Source organism: Micromys minutus (genome assembly GCF_963924665.1).
Source record: "Micromys minutus genome assembly, chromosome: 25".
Classification (NCBI taxonomy): Eukaryota; Metazoa; Chordata; class Mammalia; order Rodentia; family Muridae; genus Micromys; species Micromys minutus.
The window spans coordinates 2,779,250-2,794,342 of NC_137960.1; the positions used below are offsets into that span (position 1 = coordinate 2,779,250).

A 15,093-nucleotide genomic window follows, 5' to 3' on the forward strand; every position below is an offset into this window, starting at 1 on the left:
GTGGGGCTGAGGGGACAGGTGGGCAGAAAGCAAGCTATGGAAGAGACCAGCTATGAGACGCCCACTGTCCTGGGGGGGGGTTAAGGAAAGGCAAATCACAGCTTAGAGGTTCGGGTGTGCCACAGTTGAAAAAGCAGTGTTTTCTTATCAAACTACTCCAGTTTCTTCCTCTTGCGCTGTGGCTGATCCAGCAAGCAGCCCCTGGGGCTCACTGGGCTGGTTCAGATCTGAAAAAGGAACTGGAGGACCACAGGCAGGGGCGGGGCTGTGACGTGTGCGAGGGGAGGGCGGGGCGAGCGGCAGGTGAGCGGCTAGGTCTCCCTGGCTCCAATCACTCCGGAGACTGAGCCATGGGGAGAAAGCAGGATGAGAACGAGGCTTACGGTAAGGCCGGGGTCAGAGGCCCAGGCTCTGGAGAGAGAGGTGTCTGTGCTCTGCAGCCACGGCGCCTGAGGTTGGATTCTGACAGGAACTGGAGTCCTGGGTCTCCGAGGAAAGGAAAAGAGACAGAACCAGGTCCTGGGAGGATGGTCTGAGCCACCGGAAAGGTCTTGCACACTTAATGGAATCTGGATAAGCAGGACTTGGGGCTGGCGTCTGTGTGTGGCCAGGGGAGGGGGGAGGTCAGGCCTGGGCTATAAGTCCCTAAGGGCAGAGCCCTGGCAAACAAAGCCTGTGTGGTTAGGAGGCGGCTTAGGGTCCTGACGCTCTGGTCCAGTAGTGTCCTGCACTGCAGCACCTGCAAGAGTTGAGCTGGGGTTCCCTTGAGTTGGGAGAGCTTGTTTAGACTTTGGATCTCAGAGGAGCACAGGTTGCTGAGGAGGGGTCTGTCAGCCCACATCCTGTGAAGAGGAAGGGTCTGGTACTCCTGGGGTCTGTGTGAAGTTGGGGAGATGGGCCTCTGAATTACTAAAGTCCTTTGAGGAGTAGGGGGCTGGAACCCCAAACTTCTGCTAGGTCAGCCTGCTAGGATTCCTGGGACCCCAAGCTGCTAGGGTCTGCCTGCTAAGGCCCTGTAAGGAGTGGTGGAGAGACAGTTGACACCTGCCTTATGATCTCAGCCGGGAAGAAGTGTGTGTTAGTATATCTGGAGCACTTTAATAGGGCTAGAAATCTCCCCTAAATCCTGAGAAGCATGAGTTGGACCGGGAAGAGAGAGGGCTGAGCTGAGGGTTGGGCCTCCTCTAGGTGGGGCTGGTGTCCCCTAGGAGACGGAGTAATGGCCAGAGCACTCCACAGAAAACTTCCTGGAACAGACTTGGGTCAATCATTGACCCTGTGTCTGTGAGCCCCGGTGGGACAGAGTCCAGAATGCCCATAAAAGAAGATACCTGCCCCAGGCTAGCCCAGCCCTCCGCTGTCCCTCAATGTCCACCAGGACCCTGGCAGCCTGGCACCACCCCCTCCCCTGTGTACTCAAGGAGGACCAGGAACAGGACGTGGCCACAACCACAGCCGTTGGCTCAGGTGTCACTCTGGCTGGCTACCCAGAGCCGTGTGGTAGCCCAAGTGGGGAGGGTGGGTTCTACGGAGCTGTGTCCTAGCCCGTGGGGGGAGTCCATGGGCCTCCCATTGCCCTGCAGTGTTTCATAGCTTGGACCCTCCTTTCTTTGTCATATCCTTAGGCCAGAGGGCTGAGATGAGTGACTATGGTCCCCTGAGGGGCTCCCACACTGAATGGTCCAGAGATAACTTAGGACAGAGATAGAACTGGGGTCTGAGAGCCACTAAGAGGGAATCCCAGAAGCTGGGCCACATACTACTCAGATCCCCTGCCCTATGAGCCAAAATCCTTTAAGAGTCACTTTCAGAAGCTTATTGTAAAAACTAATCAGGAGGCTGAAGCAGGAGGGTGGCAAGTTCAAGGCCAGCTTGGAGAACTCAGCAAGAGCTTGTCTAAAATATAAATTAAAAATAAAAACACATGGCTGTGGCCTGGAGGTGGTGGCACATGCCTTTAATCCCAGCACTTGGGAAACAGGGGCAGCAGGCAGATCTCCGTGAGTTCAAGACCAGCCTGGTCTACAGAGACAGTTCTGAGAAGCCAATACTTCACAAAGAAACTGTCTCAGGGAAGAAAAACAAAGTAAATAAATAAAATAATTGGCCAATAGTTTAGCGGCAGAGCGCTTGCTTCACAGGTAAGAAACCATAGATTGGATATCCAGAACTGCCAGGAGTAAAGGCCCCACCTCCCAGCTGTTGCCGGGTAGCAGATCACTGCTCTCTGGTCAGGATACTGCTGGTCCAGGACCCTGGTGTCCTCTTAGTCAGCTAGACAGGCATCTGGGACTACAGAGTGACTGAGAGGGACCGGATGTCAGGAGGAAGACCCTCAATGCCCCATTCTCCTCTCCCTCCTCCAGGGAACTCAGCCAAATATGACCCTTCCTTTCGAGGCCCCATCAAAAACAGGTGAGCTGTGGGCAATGCCCTGAGGGAGTGTGGGAGGATTTGGTTTGTCTTCGATGCAGGAACCTGGTCCGCTGAGGCATCTGTGTTGTCTAGAAGGACTTGAGGGGACTCAGGGTACTGGGTCGTTCTACTTCTTGACTTGGTGTACACAGCTACTCAGGTGTGTATACACCTAGGAAAACTTACCCAGAGAAGCTCTCTGTCTCTCCGTGTGTCTCACTCTCTCTGTCTCTTTTTCTCTCCCTCTCTTTCTGTCTCTCTGCCTGTCTCTCTCTCAGCAGAAGAATTCCCATCCTAAGAAAAGCTTTCTTAAAGCAAATAAAGAATGTCAATCTTGCCAGACAGTGGTGGTGGGCATCTTTAACCCCAGCAGGAGGCAGAGGCAGGTGGATCTCTGAGCTCCTGGTCTACAGACCGAGTTCCAGGACAGCCAGAGCTACATAGAGAAACCTTACCTGGGAAAACAAAAAACTGAACTAAACTTAACAAAAGAAAAATGCCCATCTTTCTAACATTCTCCAATCTTCTAAACCATAGCCCACCACCCAACCATGCCCCACACTTACACCTCCAAACACCCCACCCCATGGTTACACACAGCCCGGCTCAGACGTCCGTCTCTCCCCAGGGGCTGCACAGATATCATCTGCTGTGTTCTCTTCCTCATCTTCATTTTGGGTTACATCGTAGTGGGGCTTGTGGGTAAGTTTCTGGTTACCCAGAGCTGGGGCCGAGGGTGAGGACAGAAACTGAGGGAGAGATTACCCCATAGCTGCCTGCCCCCAAGTCTCCGCCTTCCTGTGATTCCCCTTGTGTCCCTGTCTCCAGCCTGGGTGTATGGAGACCCTCGGCAAGTGCTCTACCCCAGAAACTCCACGGGAGCCTACTGTGGCGTGGGTGACAACAAGTGAGTAGCCGGTCGCAGGATGAGGGGCGGGAGACAACGCCAAGGCACACAGAGCCAGTTTTAGGTGCATCACCTTAGTGTTCAGACATTACTGTGAGTCTCCACCTGAGATAAGTTTGGATTGTGTGACCTTGAGTGGTTTAGTCAGCCTCTCTGAGCTTGAACTTCCTCAACAGAAGCAGCTGAGCCCTTCCAGAAAGCATGCAGGAAGTGACCGGTAAATATTAAGGCCCTAGCAGTTACTCTAGGAAGGCAGGTGCTTCACACCCAAACTGCTAAGCCTCCAGAGGTAGATACTGTCATTCCCTATGAGAAGGGCGTGAGGCCCTGTTAAAGGCCATAAAGCTGCCTCACTAGGGAGACCCAGTATTTTCAGCCACACACTGGCTGTGTAGCGTGAGTTCCCCAGGTGTTCTGGGTCTGCCTTTCTTCCCAGAGAAGCTGGGCCAGGATGTAACTAGTTTGGTCCTCAGTGCTATCTTAATGACACCCCGAACCTTCCCCAGGCCTTGAGGCACACGAATTCTCTCGTCCTACAGGGATAAGCCCTATGTTCTGTACTTCGACATCTTAAGCTGTGCGGCGTCCATCAATGTCATCTCTATCGCTGAGAATGGCCTACAGTGCCCCACACCCCAGGTCAGAAGCCAGGACCTGCCTGAGCCCCACCTGTCTCCAAGGCCCTGGACACCAGTCCCTTAGCGTGTTCTCCACCCGCAGGTGTGCGTCTCTTCCTGCCCACAGACCCTATGGGCTGTGACAGCGAGCCAGTTCTCAGAGACGGTCGGTGACGTTTATAAAAAAAACATGGACTTTTGTCAACCATCAGTGTCCCCAGATATGGTAAATGCTGGTACCCATGACATCACTGTTGCCAGGGAGAACCCATAATGGTAGGAATGGTAGAAGTTGGACTCTAAGGAGGGATGGGCCAGGCTGAGCCTTGATGTGGTAGATTTGTGGAAGATGAGGTAGTGGTGGTGATGGTGGTGATGGTGGTGGTGATGATGGTGATGATGATGGTGGTGATAGAGGTGGTGATGATGGTGGTGATGTGTTGATGGTGGTGGTGGTGATGGTTGTGATGGTGATAGAGGTGGTGGTGATGATGATGGTGGTGGTGATGGTGGTGGTTATGGTGGTGATGGTGATGGTGGTGGTTATGGTGGTGATGGTGGTGGTGGTGATGGTGGTGATGGTGGTGGTGGTGGTGGTGATGATGGTGATGATGATGGTGATGGTGGTGGTGGTGATGGTGGTGGTTATGGTGGTGATGGTGATGGTGGTGGTTATGGTGGTGATGGTGGTGGTGATGGTGATGATGGTGATGGTGGTGGTGATGGTGGTGGTTATGGTGGTGATGGTGGTGGTGGTGGTGATGGTGGTGGTGGTGGTGATGGTGGTGGTTATGGTGGTGGTGGTGGTGATGGTGATGATGATGATGATGGTGATGGTGGTGGTGGTGATGGTGGTGATAGAGGTGGTGATGATGGTCGTAGTTATGATGCTGGGAGCCACAGCTTCCTCGTTTTGTTTTATATTCATGCCTCTGTCTGTTCTCCTCTCTCCATCCCCAGAGAGTGATGAAGAGCCTGGAGGAGGAACTGTGTCCCAGGTTCCTTCTTCCTTCTACTCCAGGTAAGGACCATGTGCACTTCCCACTCGGGCATCAGCCCATCCAATGTGTTCATTCCTCAAACGAAGGAAGCAGACCCAGAAGAAGAGAAGCCACTCAGCATGTCAGTGGGAGCTCAGAAGTAAGCAGCAGGCCTTCATCCCCCTGCCTCAGGACCCTAGATCAGACTCTTGGTGTCCGTGGTGAGGCTGCACACCAGGTGCTGGGAACAGATGCAGGGATGACAGAAACCACCGTGCTGCAGCCACATACACTCTAGGTGGAGCGATCAGAGAGACTTACAAGAGGTTGACTGAGCAGACAAGACGGTACATTCCTATAATTCCAGCTAAGAGGGCAGCTGAGGCAGGAGGATGACACGCTAAATGTCAAAGGCCAGCCTGAGACACTTAGTGAGATCCTATCTCAAAACAACAATAAAACAGGGCTGATGAGGTAGTGTGTCATGTAAAGGTGCCTGGTGCCAAGTCTGACCACCTGAGTTCTAACCCCAGGACTGGTATAGACGGAGAGATAAGCCCTCTGATCACTGCAGGCATTGCACAACCCTCGCACATTGACACCCAATAAATAGATGTCATAGTGTTTCATTTCTCAAGGAAGGTGAGTGGCGCGTGTGCAGAGCACTTCAATAGCTTGTGCAATGCCCCGGGTTCCATTGTCAGCAAAGACAGATCAGAACAAAAATGACAAAGACCGTCCACGTGAGGTCATCAGGAAAGTGTGCGTGGTGGAGCCGGAGAGGCCCTCAGCAGTTAGGAGGATTCCCAGCACCCGCAGATCCGTAACCATGCAGGCGCTCTCGCATGCTCTCCTGGCCTCCACAGGGACAAGTTACGCCAGCGCTCATACATGTGCAGGCAAAGCTTCAGACACATAAAGTGAGCTGGGCATCTCTATGGGTTCAAGGCCAGCCTGATTCACAGAGAGTTCCAGGCCAGCCAAGACTCTACATAGTAAACCGTGCCTCAAAAATAAAGCAAAGTAGGGCTGGAGAGGTGGCTCAGTGGTTAGAGCACTGGCTGCTCTTCCAGAGGTCCTGAGTTCAATTCCCAGCAACCACATGGTGGCTCTGTAATGGGATCTGTAATGGGATCTGGTGTGTCTGAAGACAGCTACAGTGTACTTATATGTAACAAATAAATACATCTTTTAAAAAAAATAATACAAAATAGATAAATCTCCTTACTAGTTCTTAAAAATGAAATTGATATGGATAGCAAACAGAGATATCTTTCCAAATACTACAAGTGTGCGTGGCTGCCTAAGCTGATCACGATCGACCTTTCTGTGGCACACACTTCCCCCACTGCCAATATAACTGGTTTGGTTTATTTAAAGATAGAATCGTGCTCTGTAGCCCAGCTGACTCCAGGCTGGTGATCTTCCTGCCTCAGCCTGACCCCCTCTGAGATGACAGGCACAGCCACGTCACCCGCCTTTGTCTTTCCCGTTTTGCTCTTTTAGTAGGAAATAGTTTGGCATGAGAAGGAGCAAGTTTTCAAGGCAAGTACGTTAGGAAGGGCATCCAAGGGCGGCTCCAAGGCAGACAGATGAGGGTTTAAACTCGAGGACTTCCCAGAGGACGGGTCCCAAGCCTCTCTGTGTTTGTTTTCTCAACATTGGGATGTCAGTGATAAAAATAAACCTGCCTGGCTACATGTGGTTCCAAGTCTCCTAACAGGCCCAGCTAGAGATGGAGATAGAGATGGGGCAGGGGCTGGGCTGAGGCTGGGGAGAGGAGTTTCTGAAGGAGGCTACTTAGAGGCCTCGAAAGAGCAGAGGTTATAGAATGTGCATAGAATTCAGGGACAGGACAGAGTGGGGGCGGGGGGCACTGAGGATTGGAGCAGTAGAATGGGGAGGCCATAGCTGTCCTGACTCAGCAGGACAGCGAGGTCAGGGCTGGAGGTATTGCAGGGATCCAGGGAATGGGGTGGGAAGATGGGCTTCGGCACCCCACCCTGGAAAGAGCAGAGCCCCTCCACCATTATTCCCTGTCCTGAGGGTCAGAGAGACTCCTGTCCAGTAGTCCCTGTTCTCTCTTCCAGCTCTGGGACGTTGTTTCCCACTCCCCAACATCAACTTCACTCTCCCTGAGGCTGAACACTTACAGATCAATAACACCACTATCTCTAATGGAATCAGGTAGACAGACGGCACCCTCTGTGTCACCCGTGTGCCTGTGTCCCTTCTTAACCTCAGCCCCATCCAACTCCATCCCTCCCTGACAGTGGCCTCCTGGACAGCATCAATGCCCGGGATATCTCTGTGAAGATCTTTGAAGATTTTGCCCAGTCCTGGTACTGGATTCTCGTGTGAGTCCATAGCTTTCCCAGGATCAGGCACCACCCTTCCTGATACCCTTTCCCCAGGTCTACAAGTGAAGTGATCAGAGGATGGAGCTAGCCCAGAGTGGGTGGAGCTAGCCCAAAGTGGGTGGAGCTAGCTCAGAGTGGGTGGAGCTATCACAGAATGGGTGGAACTATCACAGAATGGGTGGAGCTATCACAGAGTGGGTGGAGCTAGCTCAGAGTGGACCCTTAACCCCTCAGAAGATGAATTGAATCTATGAATGGGGGGGGGTGCAAGGAAAGAATCTGGGGGACTATGAAGGGCTTGGGAGGCGACCCCTCATGTATGTTCCTTACCTGCAGGGCGCTGGGCGTGGCCCTGGCGCTAAGTCTGCTGTTCATCCTGCTCCTGCGCCTGGTGGCAGCACCCCTGGTGCTGCTGCTGATTGTCGGGGTGCTGGCTGTGCTCGCCTACGGCATCTACCACTGCTGGCAACAGTACCGAGTGCTGCGGGACCAGGGCGCCTCCATCACCCAGTTGGGCTTCACGACCAACTTCAGCGCCTACCAGAATGTGAAGGAGACCTGGCTAGCTGCCCGTGAGTCCCCTGCCCGTCTCCTCCGTCCGCTGGCTGCCAAGGGTTGGGTGACCCTGGGCCTGACCCGGGACTGCCTGCTTCCCTGTGCAGTGATTGTCCTGGCCGTCCTGGAGGGCATCTTGTTGCTCATGCTCATTTTCCTGCGCCAGCGGATCCGGATCGCCATCGCTCTGCTGAAGGAAGCCAGCAGGTCAGAGCCTGCCTGTGAGGGAGAAGGGGTCTCGGGCAGGGGTACTGGCCTGGATGTCCTGGAACTCACTCTGTAGACCAGGCTGGCCTCGAACTCACAGAGACTCGACTGCCTCTCCAGTGCTGAGCTTAAAGGCATGAGTTACTGCTACCCAGAGAGTTCCAGCCTCTTGGGGCCTCAGTTTCCCTGTCTGATTTGCTTTATTGTCCTTGGAAGGGGGTAAGGTTTATTTATTTGTGTTTTATGTATGGGTGTTTTGCCAGAACGTATGTCCTTGCACATGTCTGGTCCTTGTGGAGGCCAGAAGAGGGCGCTGGATCCTCTGGAACTGGAGTTACAGATGGTTGTGAGCCGCTCTGTGGATTCTGGGAGCCGAGCTCAAGTCTTCTGGGAGAGCAGCCAGTGCGGTAGAGCCGTCTCTCCAGCCCCAAGGGGTTTTTATTTTAAACTTTGTTTTGTTTTCTGAGACAGGAACTCATATAACCTAAACTAATATCATGGAGCAGCTAGCTGAAGCTGATCTTGAACTCCGGGTCTTCCTGCCCCATAAGATGGTTCAATCTGGAGTCTTGGGAAGCATAGGCTGACCACAAACTCACTATATAGCTGGAGATGACCTTGAGCATACCCTTCCACACCTGCCTCCAGAATGCTAGGGATACGGGCATGTGCCACCAGGCCTCTTTTATGCAGTGCTGGGGTGTGGGGGTATAGCTCAGGGTCTCCTGTACCACCACGCCCAGGCTCCCCATAACAGCAGCCTGAACCTTGCAACGGCATGGTGTGGACTGAGGGCGGGGGACTGGGAGGCGCTGGGAGCTGAGGTGCTTGCTGGGTCAAGTGGTGGGAGTCGTGATAGGAGAAGCAGAGTTGCCACCAGGGGGCACACTTCTGTGGGGGCTGTCTTCCCTTATACTCCCCGAGTGACTCCAGTCTTCCCCACGAATCTCTTGACCCTTACTCGGTTTACCCGTCACGAGTCTACAGTGTACGGCTCTCGGAACCAGGCGCTGGCTGGGTTTATGGGTGTGGCGGAGGAGCGCTGTAGTTCTGTTTCTGGGAACAAACAGGCCCGAGGAAGGGGCCAGCCAGGGTCAGGCCTGGGACTCTCTTGTCTTTCTACAGGGCCGTGGGACAGATGATGTCCACTATGTTCTACCCTCTGGTCACCTTTGTCCTCCTGGTTATTTGCATCGGTTACTGGGCTGTGACAGCTCTGTATCCTTTATCCAGCACCAGCTGGAGAGCTCTCGGGGGATGGGGTTGGGGGTTGGGTGGGGTGTGGAGCAAGTCCCATGAGGGGATGTGAGGGCAGGGGCAGCTATTTAGGGATGTCCTCTAGTCGACAGCTGGCATGGAGCTTTCCTTGACTTACCTCTGGGTACCTGGCTACATCCGGGCAACCCCAGTACATCTATTGGGCCAACACCAGTACACCGGGCTGTGAGAACGCTCCTGTGAACGCGTCTTGTGACCCCATGGTGAGAGGGAATGGGGTGGATGCTGAGGGGGGACCTTGGGGGTCAATTAGCACAGATTTCCGCTAGAGCACAAATACCAGAGAGGGCCTGGACTCTCTTATGGATGAGGCCTTCCTTAATTCGCTAGTCGAGTTACCCACTTCGTGGAAAGTGAGGTGGAGACCGGAAACTCAAAGTAAAGGCTGAACATCAAGCAAGCGGACCTTTTTTTTTTTTTTTTTTTTTGGCCTCTGAGGCCTTAAATAGCTCCTCTTCCTCCTGTGGTTACTTCTCCTCCTGTGGCTCCTCCCCTTTCTGTGGCTCCTCCTCCTGTGACTCCTCCCATTTCTCTAAAAACTGCAGCTGATCCAAACCCTGTTTCAGGTTGGGAGTTTTAATGGCATTGGGTATATCTAGTGCTGTGCACAGTGCCGGCCCACGGATGGAGAGCCCAGCTGGCTGGACTGTTCCGTTTCCCTCTCAGGTCCTGGGAACGGAGCCCCAGTCTGTGGCTAGGAAGTCCACAGGAGGGCCTCCTGGAGGGACTGGGAGGCCTTTTGACTTCCCAGCACTTGAGAGGTGGAGGATAAGGCTTTCAGCACCAGTCTCTGTCACACAGCTAGTCTGAGGCTAGCCTGAGCTATGTGAAGCCATCTCTAAGAAGCACAGAGAAGAGGAAAACAAACAAACAAACAAAAAAAGTTAATCCCAGCATCCTGAAGGTTAAGAGTGAGATTTTGAATACAAGGCCATTCTGAGTTAAATAAGGAGACCGTGCCTCAAAAATCCTTACACACAAAAAGAAAAGGAAGGCCTGTTTAGAGCTGTAAAAGTTTTGTGTCAGAGGGACCTGGTTTTCTCTTTCTCTGTTTTAAAATAGGTTCTCACTCCATAGACCAGGCTGGTCTCGAACTCAGATAGATCCACCTGTTTCTGGCTCCTGGGTGTTGGAATTAAAGGTGTGCACCACCATGCCCAGCTTTATTTCAAACACGGCCTCTTACAGGCAGAAAACATGAAGCTTTTTAAAAAAGATTTATTTATTTAATGTATGTGAGTACACTGTAGCTGTCTGCAGACACACCAGAAGAGGGCATTAATCCCATGACAGATGGTTGTGAGGCACCATGTGGATGCTGGGATTTGAACTCAGGACCTCTGGGAGAGCAGTCAGTGCTCTAACCACTGAGCCATCTGTCCAGCCCGTATTTAGTCCTTAATTGCCCTTTTTCTGTGTGTTATTATGGATACTTCCAAACATATAAAGAAGTAACCGTGGGTGGAGTTTCTGCAGCCCTCAGCTTCCTTAAGTATAGGGATTACGGGGTAAAGTGCCACAGAGCTCAGGAAGTGTGAATACAAACTCTACCATGCCGCTGCTCCCCCTGTCTCTACCTCGCATGTGCTGTGACAACAGATGTGCCCAGACATGCAGTTTTTAAAAAATGACCTGTGTACATTGGTGTACATGTATGCATGTCAGCGTGAGGGTGTCAGATGCCCTGGGACTGGAGTTACAGACAGTTGTGGGCCGCCATGTGGGTGCTGGGAACTGAACCTGGTTTTACTCTGGAAGAGCAGCCAGTGCTCTTAACTGCTGAGCCATCTCTCCAGCCCCGTTCAAGGTTTTCTGTGGTGGCTTTGTGCATGTTAGGCAAGCCCTCTATCACCTGATCCACTTCCCTGGCCCCTCAACAGATAGCTCAGAAAGCAGGACAGTGGTGAAAAGTTGTCTTTTGTTCCTGAAGCCTTCTAATATGAAGGTTCCATATTAGAAATACAGAGGAAAGGCGTTGGCGGCGGCAGGGGGTTAATAATAATGAAAGCAGGAAAGCGGGGCATGAAGCTCAGCTTTGTGTGTGGTGGGTTTTGTCCGATGTGTGAGAATTGGCGTTCAGTCCATCAAAGCATTTGAACCACACAGACACATGCACACACACATATCAGCACCACACATACACACACACCACACACAGACACATGCACACACACACACAGACACATGCACACACATACATTTATGTACACATACACATACCACACACACATACTAGCACCACATATACACACACAGACACAGACACGTGCACACACATACATGTACCACACACACATCCCACAGACATGTGCACACACACATATACAGACACACACATGCATACACTCACACATGTGCACACACATGCACACACACATCTTACAGACATGGATACACACACACACGCACACACACACACACACTATAACTGGTTCATTCTTACAGCCAATACTCTTTAGTATCACTGGATACCCACAGTCTGTTCAGTGCACACAGAGGCTTCTCCAGAAGCAGGCGTCTGGGGAAGTCGGGAGAGCAGCTTGAGAACTGCCACCCACCACACTTGCTCTCTGGATAGCTCTTGTGCCGGTCTGGAAACCAGGAAGCTGCTTAGCCACACCACAGCAACACTGAAGTGATCTGAGCCTGGAGGCCACTAGGGACAGGGAAGCTAAGGATTTGCCTGCAGTCCCCAGGACATGAACTTGCTGTGTCCCCATCACCTCCAGGTCCCATCGAACTTCTCGTGCCAGGAGCTCAAGTGCGTCTTCCGGGGATACTCGACCACAGGCCTAGCCCAGCGCTCTCTCTTCAACCTGCAAATCTACGGGGTCCTGGGGCTCTTCTGGACTGTGAACTGGGTACTGGCCCTGGGCCAGTGTGTCCTCGCTGGGGCCTTCGCCTCCTTTTACTGGGCCTTTCACAAGCCTCGAGACATCCCTACGTTCCCCTTGAGCTCAGCCTTCATCCGAACGCTCCGGTAAGCCAGGGGCAGCCCCAGAGGGAAATGTTAGCTCTAGGAATACGAGGGGTGCAGGGGTGCCTCAACCCACCTAACTACTCTGCAGCTACCACACTGGCTCACTAGCGTTTGGAGCCCTCATCCTGACCCTTGTGCAGATAGCCCGGGTTATCCTGGAATACATTGACCACAAGCTAAGAGGTGAGCGCGGTGGTTGGCTGAGCCTTGGAAGGGCAGGCAGAGGTCGGAGGCTAAGCTGAGCTTCCTTTGACCCCAGGGTCCCAGAATCCTGTGGCGCGCTGTGTCATCTGCTGCTTCAAGTGTTGTCTCTGGTGTCTGGAGAAGTTTATTAAGTTCCTCAACCGCAACGCCTACATCATGGTGAGCACAGCCTCAAGCAGCCCCGTGCTCTGTGCCCCTCAGCCCGGTTCCACCGACATTCGGGCAAGCTCGCCAGAGGTGCGGCTCAGACCTTCCCTCTCCCCTCAGATCGCCATCTATGGGAAGAATTTTTGTGTCTCCGCCAAAAATGCCTTCATGCTCCTCATGAGGAACGTTGTCAGGTCAGGCTGCTGTGCCCCGGTGGAGTCCCCTACCTGCTTCCCCCATCCCGAAGCTGGTCTCAGGGACGACCTGTGCTCAGGAATGGCCTGTGCTTGGTCCAGTGCCATGCTGTGTGACCGTGTTAAAAAGGGGAGAGGTCTCACGGCTCCCAGCCCTGCCAGGTCCCTCACCCCGTCTGTCCTGCCTTCCACGTAGGGTGGTCGTTCTGGATAAAGTCACCGACTTGCTGCTCTTCTTCGGGAAGCTGCTGGTGGTTGGAGGTGTTGGTAAGGGTCGATACCAGGGTGTACAGTGTCGAGTGCCCTCTGGGGTGCAGGAAGGGGGGTCCTCAGCAAGAACAGCACTGACTGCAGGACTCTTTCCCACAGGCATTCTGTCCTTCTTCTTTTTCTCCGGGCGTATCAAAGGGCTGGGGAAAGACTTTGAGAACCCCAACCTCAACTATTATTGGCTGCCCATCATGGTGAGTGACACCTCTCTCTGCCCCACCCACATCCCCAGAGGAGCCTAGGGGTCCCAATCAGTCTTGTCTCTTGCAGACCTCCATCATGGGAGCCTATGTCATTGCCAGTGGCTTCTTCAGCGTTTTTGGAATGTGTGTAGACACGCTCTTCCTCTGCTTCCGTGAGTGTCCCCACAACCCTCAAGCTCCTGGTCCCCCAGGCTTCTCTTGCAGACCTGTTGCTTGTAGCTTTGGGAACTAAAGGGGCCAGAGGGAATGTCTTCGAACTTTCTAAGGCCAGGGGTTTAGGAAAGAAATAAGGGAACACATCCTGAGCATGACAGGGAAACCTTCTCAGACAGAGGCCTGGCTAGGAAATGTATGTAGAGTTTAACCTCAAAACACTTTCCTAGTAGGTAGTCATAGTGTATGTGGGGAGGGGGAGTGTGTGTGTGAGTGTGTGTGATGTGTGTGAGTATATGTCAGTGTATGTGTGTGGTGTGTGTGTGTGGTGTGTCTGTTCTTCCTTCTTTTAATTTTTTTTGGGGGGGCACATGCATATAGGTGAGATAGGATCATACTCTATAGCACAGGCTGACCTGGAACTAAATCAATAGCTAAGGCTAGCTCAAAGTCATGATCTTCCTACCTCAGCCCCCAAGTGCTGAAATTATGTTTTTTGTTTTTTTTTTTTTTTTTTTTTGTCCTGGTGATGACAATGGTGTAGAAGCCAGAGTCTTGTGCCTGTGAAGCAGGAATGTCCCCACCACAGTCCAGTCCCCTAGCCGTGCACTAAGCATTGGACATGAATATTTTATTATTTTATGTTTTTTATCTGTTGGCTAGATTTTATTTATTTACATCAGGCCTCTCTATGTATTCTTGGCTGGCTCCTACTTGCTGTATAGAAAGTATATACTTGCTGTATATTATGCTGGACCTAACTCAAAACAATTTTCTGGCCTCTGCCTCCCAAGCTTGAGTCACAGGTGTGCACAACCATTCTTGGGACAGTCTTGTTGTGACACCTCAGGGACCCATGTATTCTACGCCCTCCGGTGTCCACCTCCTAAATGTCGGGATTACAGACCAAAGCCACCATGATGGGCTGGCATGCAATTTTTTATCTTGTTATCACCCTATGACATATACAATTATTTATCCCACTTTATGTGAGGAAACAGGTCACACAGCCCGCTGGGAGGTTATATCAAACTGCCTTAAGTGATCGGGAAAGGAAACCAGACTGGTTTACACATCCCAGAGTATTTGTGGGGGAGGGTACAACGAGGTGCCATTGTCATGACCCACGCTGACGGATCTACGTTGCCTCTCAGTGGAGGATCTGGAGAGAAATGACGGCTCCCAAGAGCGGCCTTACTACATGCCCAAGGCACTCCTGAAGATTCTGGGCAAAAAGAATGAGGCACCTACGGGCGGGAAGAACAGGAAGAAGTGAGAGACTCGTCATGACCCAGGATGCCGCCCTCCTGTACAGAAACTTTGCCTCCAATGCCTTGCAAATCACAGTTTTGTAGAAAACAGATTTTATTAAAGATTAATATTTTATATTCTTGATAAGTGTTGGCTTTATTTTCAGTTCAAGCTCACTTTTTTATTAAAGTCCAAATTGCTATCGCATGTTTGGATACCCAGTAAGGAAAATTTGTTCAGTGCTGGGTGTGGGGTGTAGGCCGTCTGGGGCGTGTGTGACAAGTGTGTGTGTGTGTGTGTGTGTGTGTGTGTGTGATAGACAAACATTACCAGTGCGTTGTATATCAATCCTAATGTCTGGCTTATTGAAGT

At 52.2% G+C, this 15,093-nt stretch overlaps 1 protein-coding gene across 1 annotated transcript; it reads left to right on the forward strand.

Moving 5' to 3' along the window:
• Window positions 1–350: 350 nt before the first annotated feature.
• SLC44A4 (solute carrier family 44 member 4) lies at window positions 351–14,756 on the forward strand (the record flags this gene model as incomplete). Its single annotated transcript, XM_080937729.1, has 21 exons — window positions 351–384; window positions 2,367–2,415; window positions 3,044–3,117; window positions 3,244–3,322; window positions 3,862–3,961; window positions 4,043–4,165; window positions 4,900–4,960; window positions 7,010–7,106; window positions 7,193–7,276; window positions 7,616–7,851; window positions 7,942–8,041; window positions 9,167–9,259; window positions 9,423–9,522; window positions 12,049–12,299; window positions 12,388–12,482; window positions 12,559–12,662; window positions 12,771–12,844; window positions 13,041–13,111; window positions 13,214–13,308; window positions 13,385–13,469; window positions 14,625–14,756. 21 exons carry the CDS (start codon window positions 351–353, stop codon window positions 14,744–14,746), a joined length of 2,127 nt encoding a protein of 708 aa, XP_080793855.1. The 3' UTR covers window positions 14,747–14,756.
• Window positions 14,757–15,093: the final 337 nt, after the last annotated feature.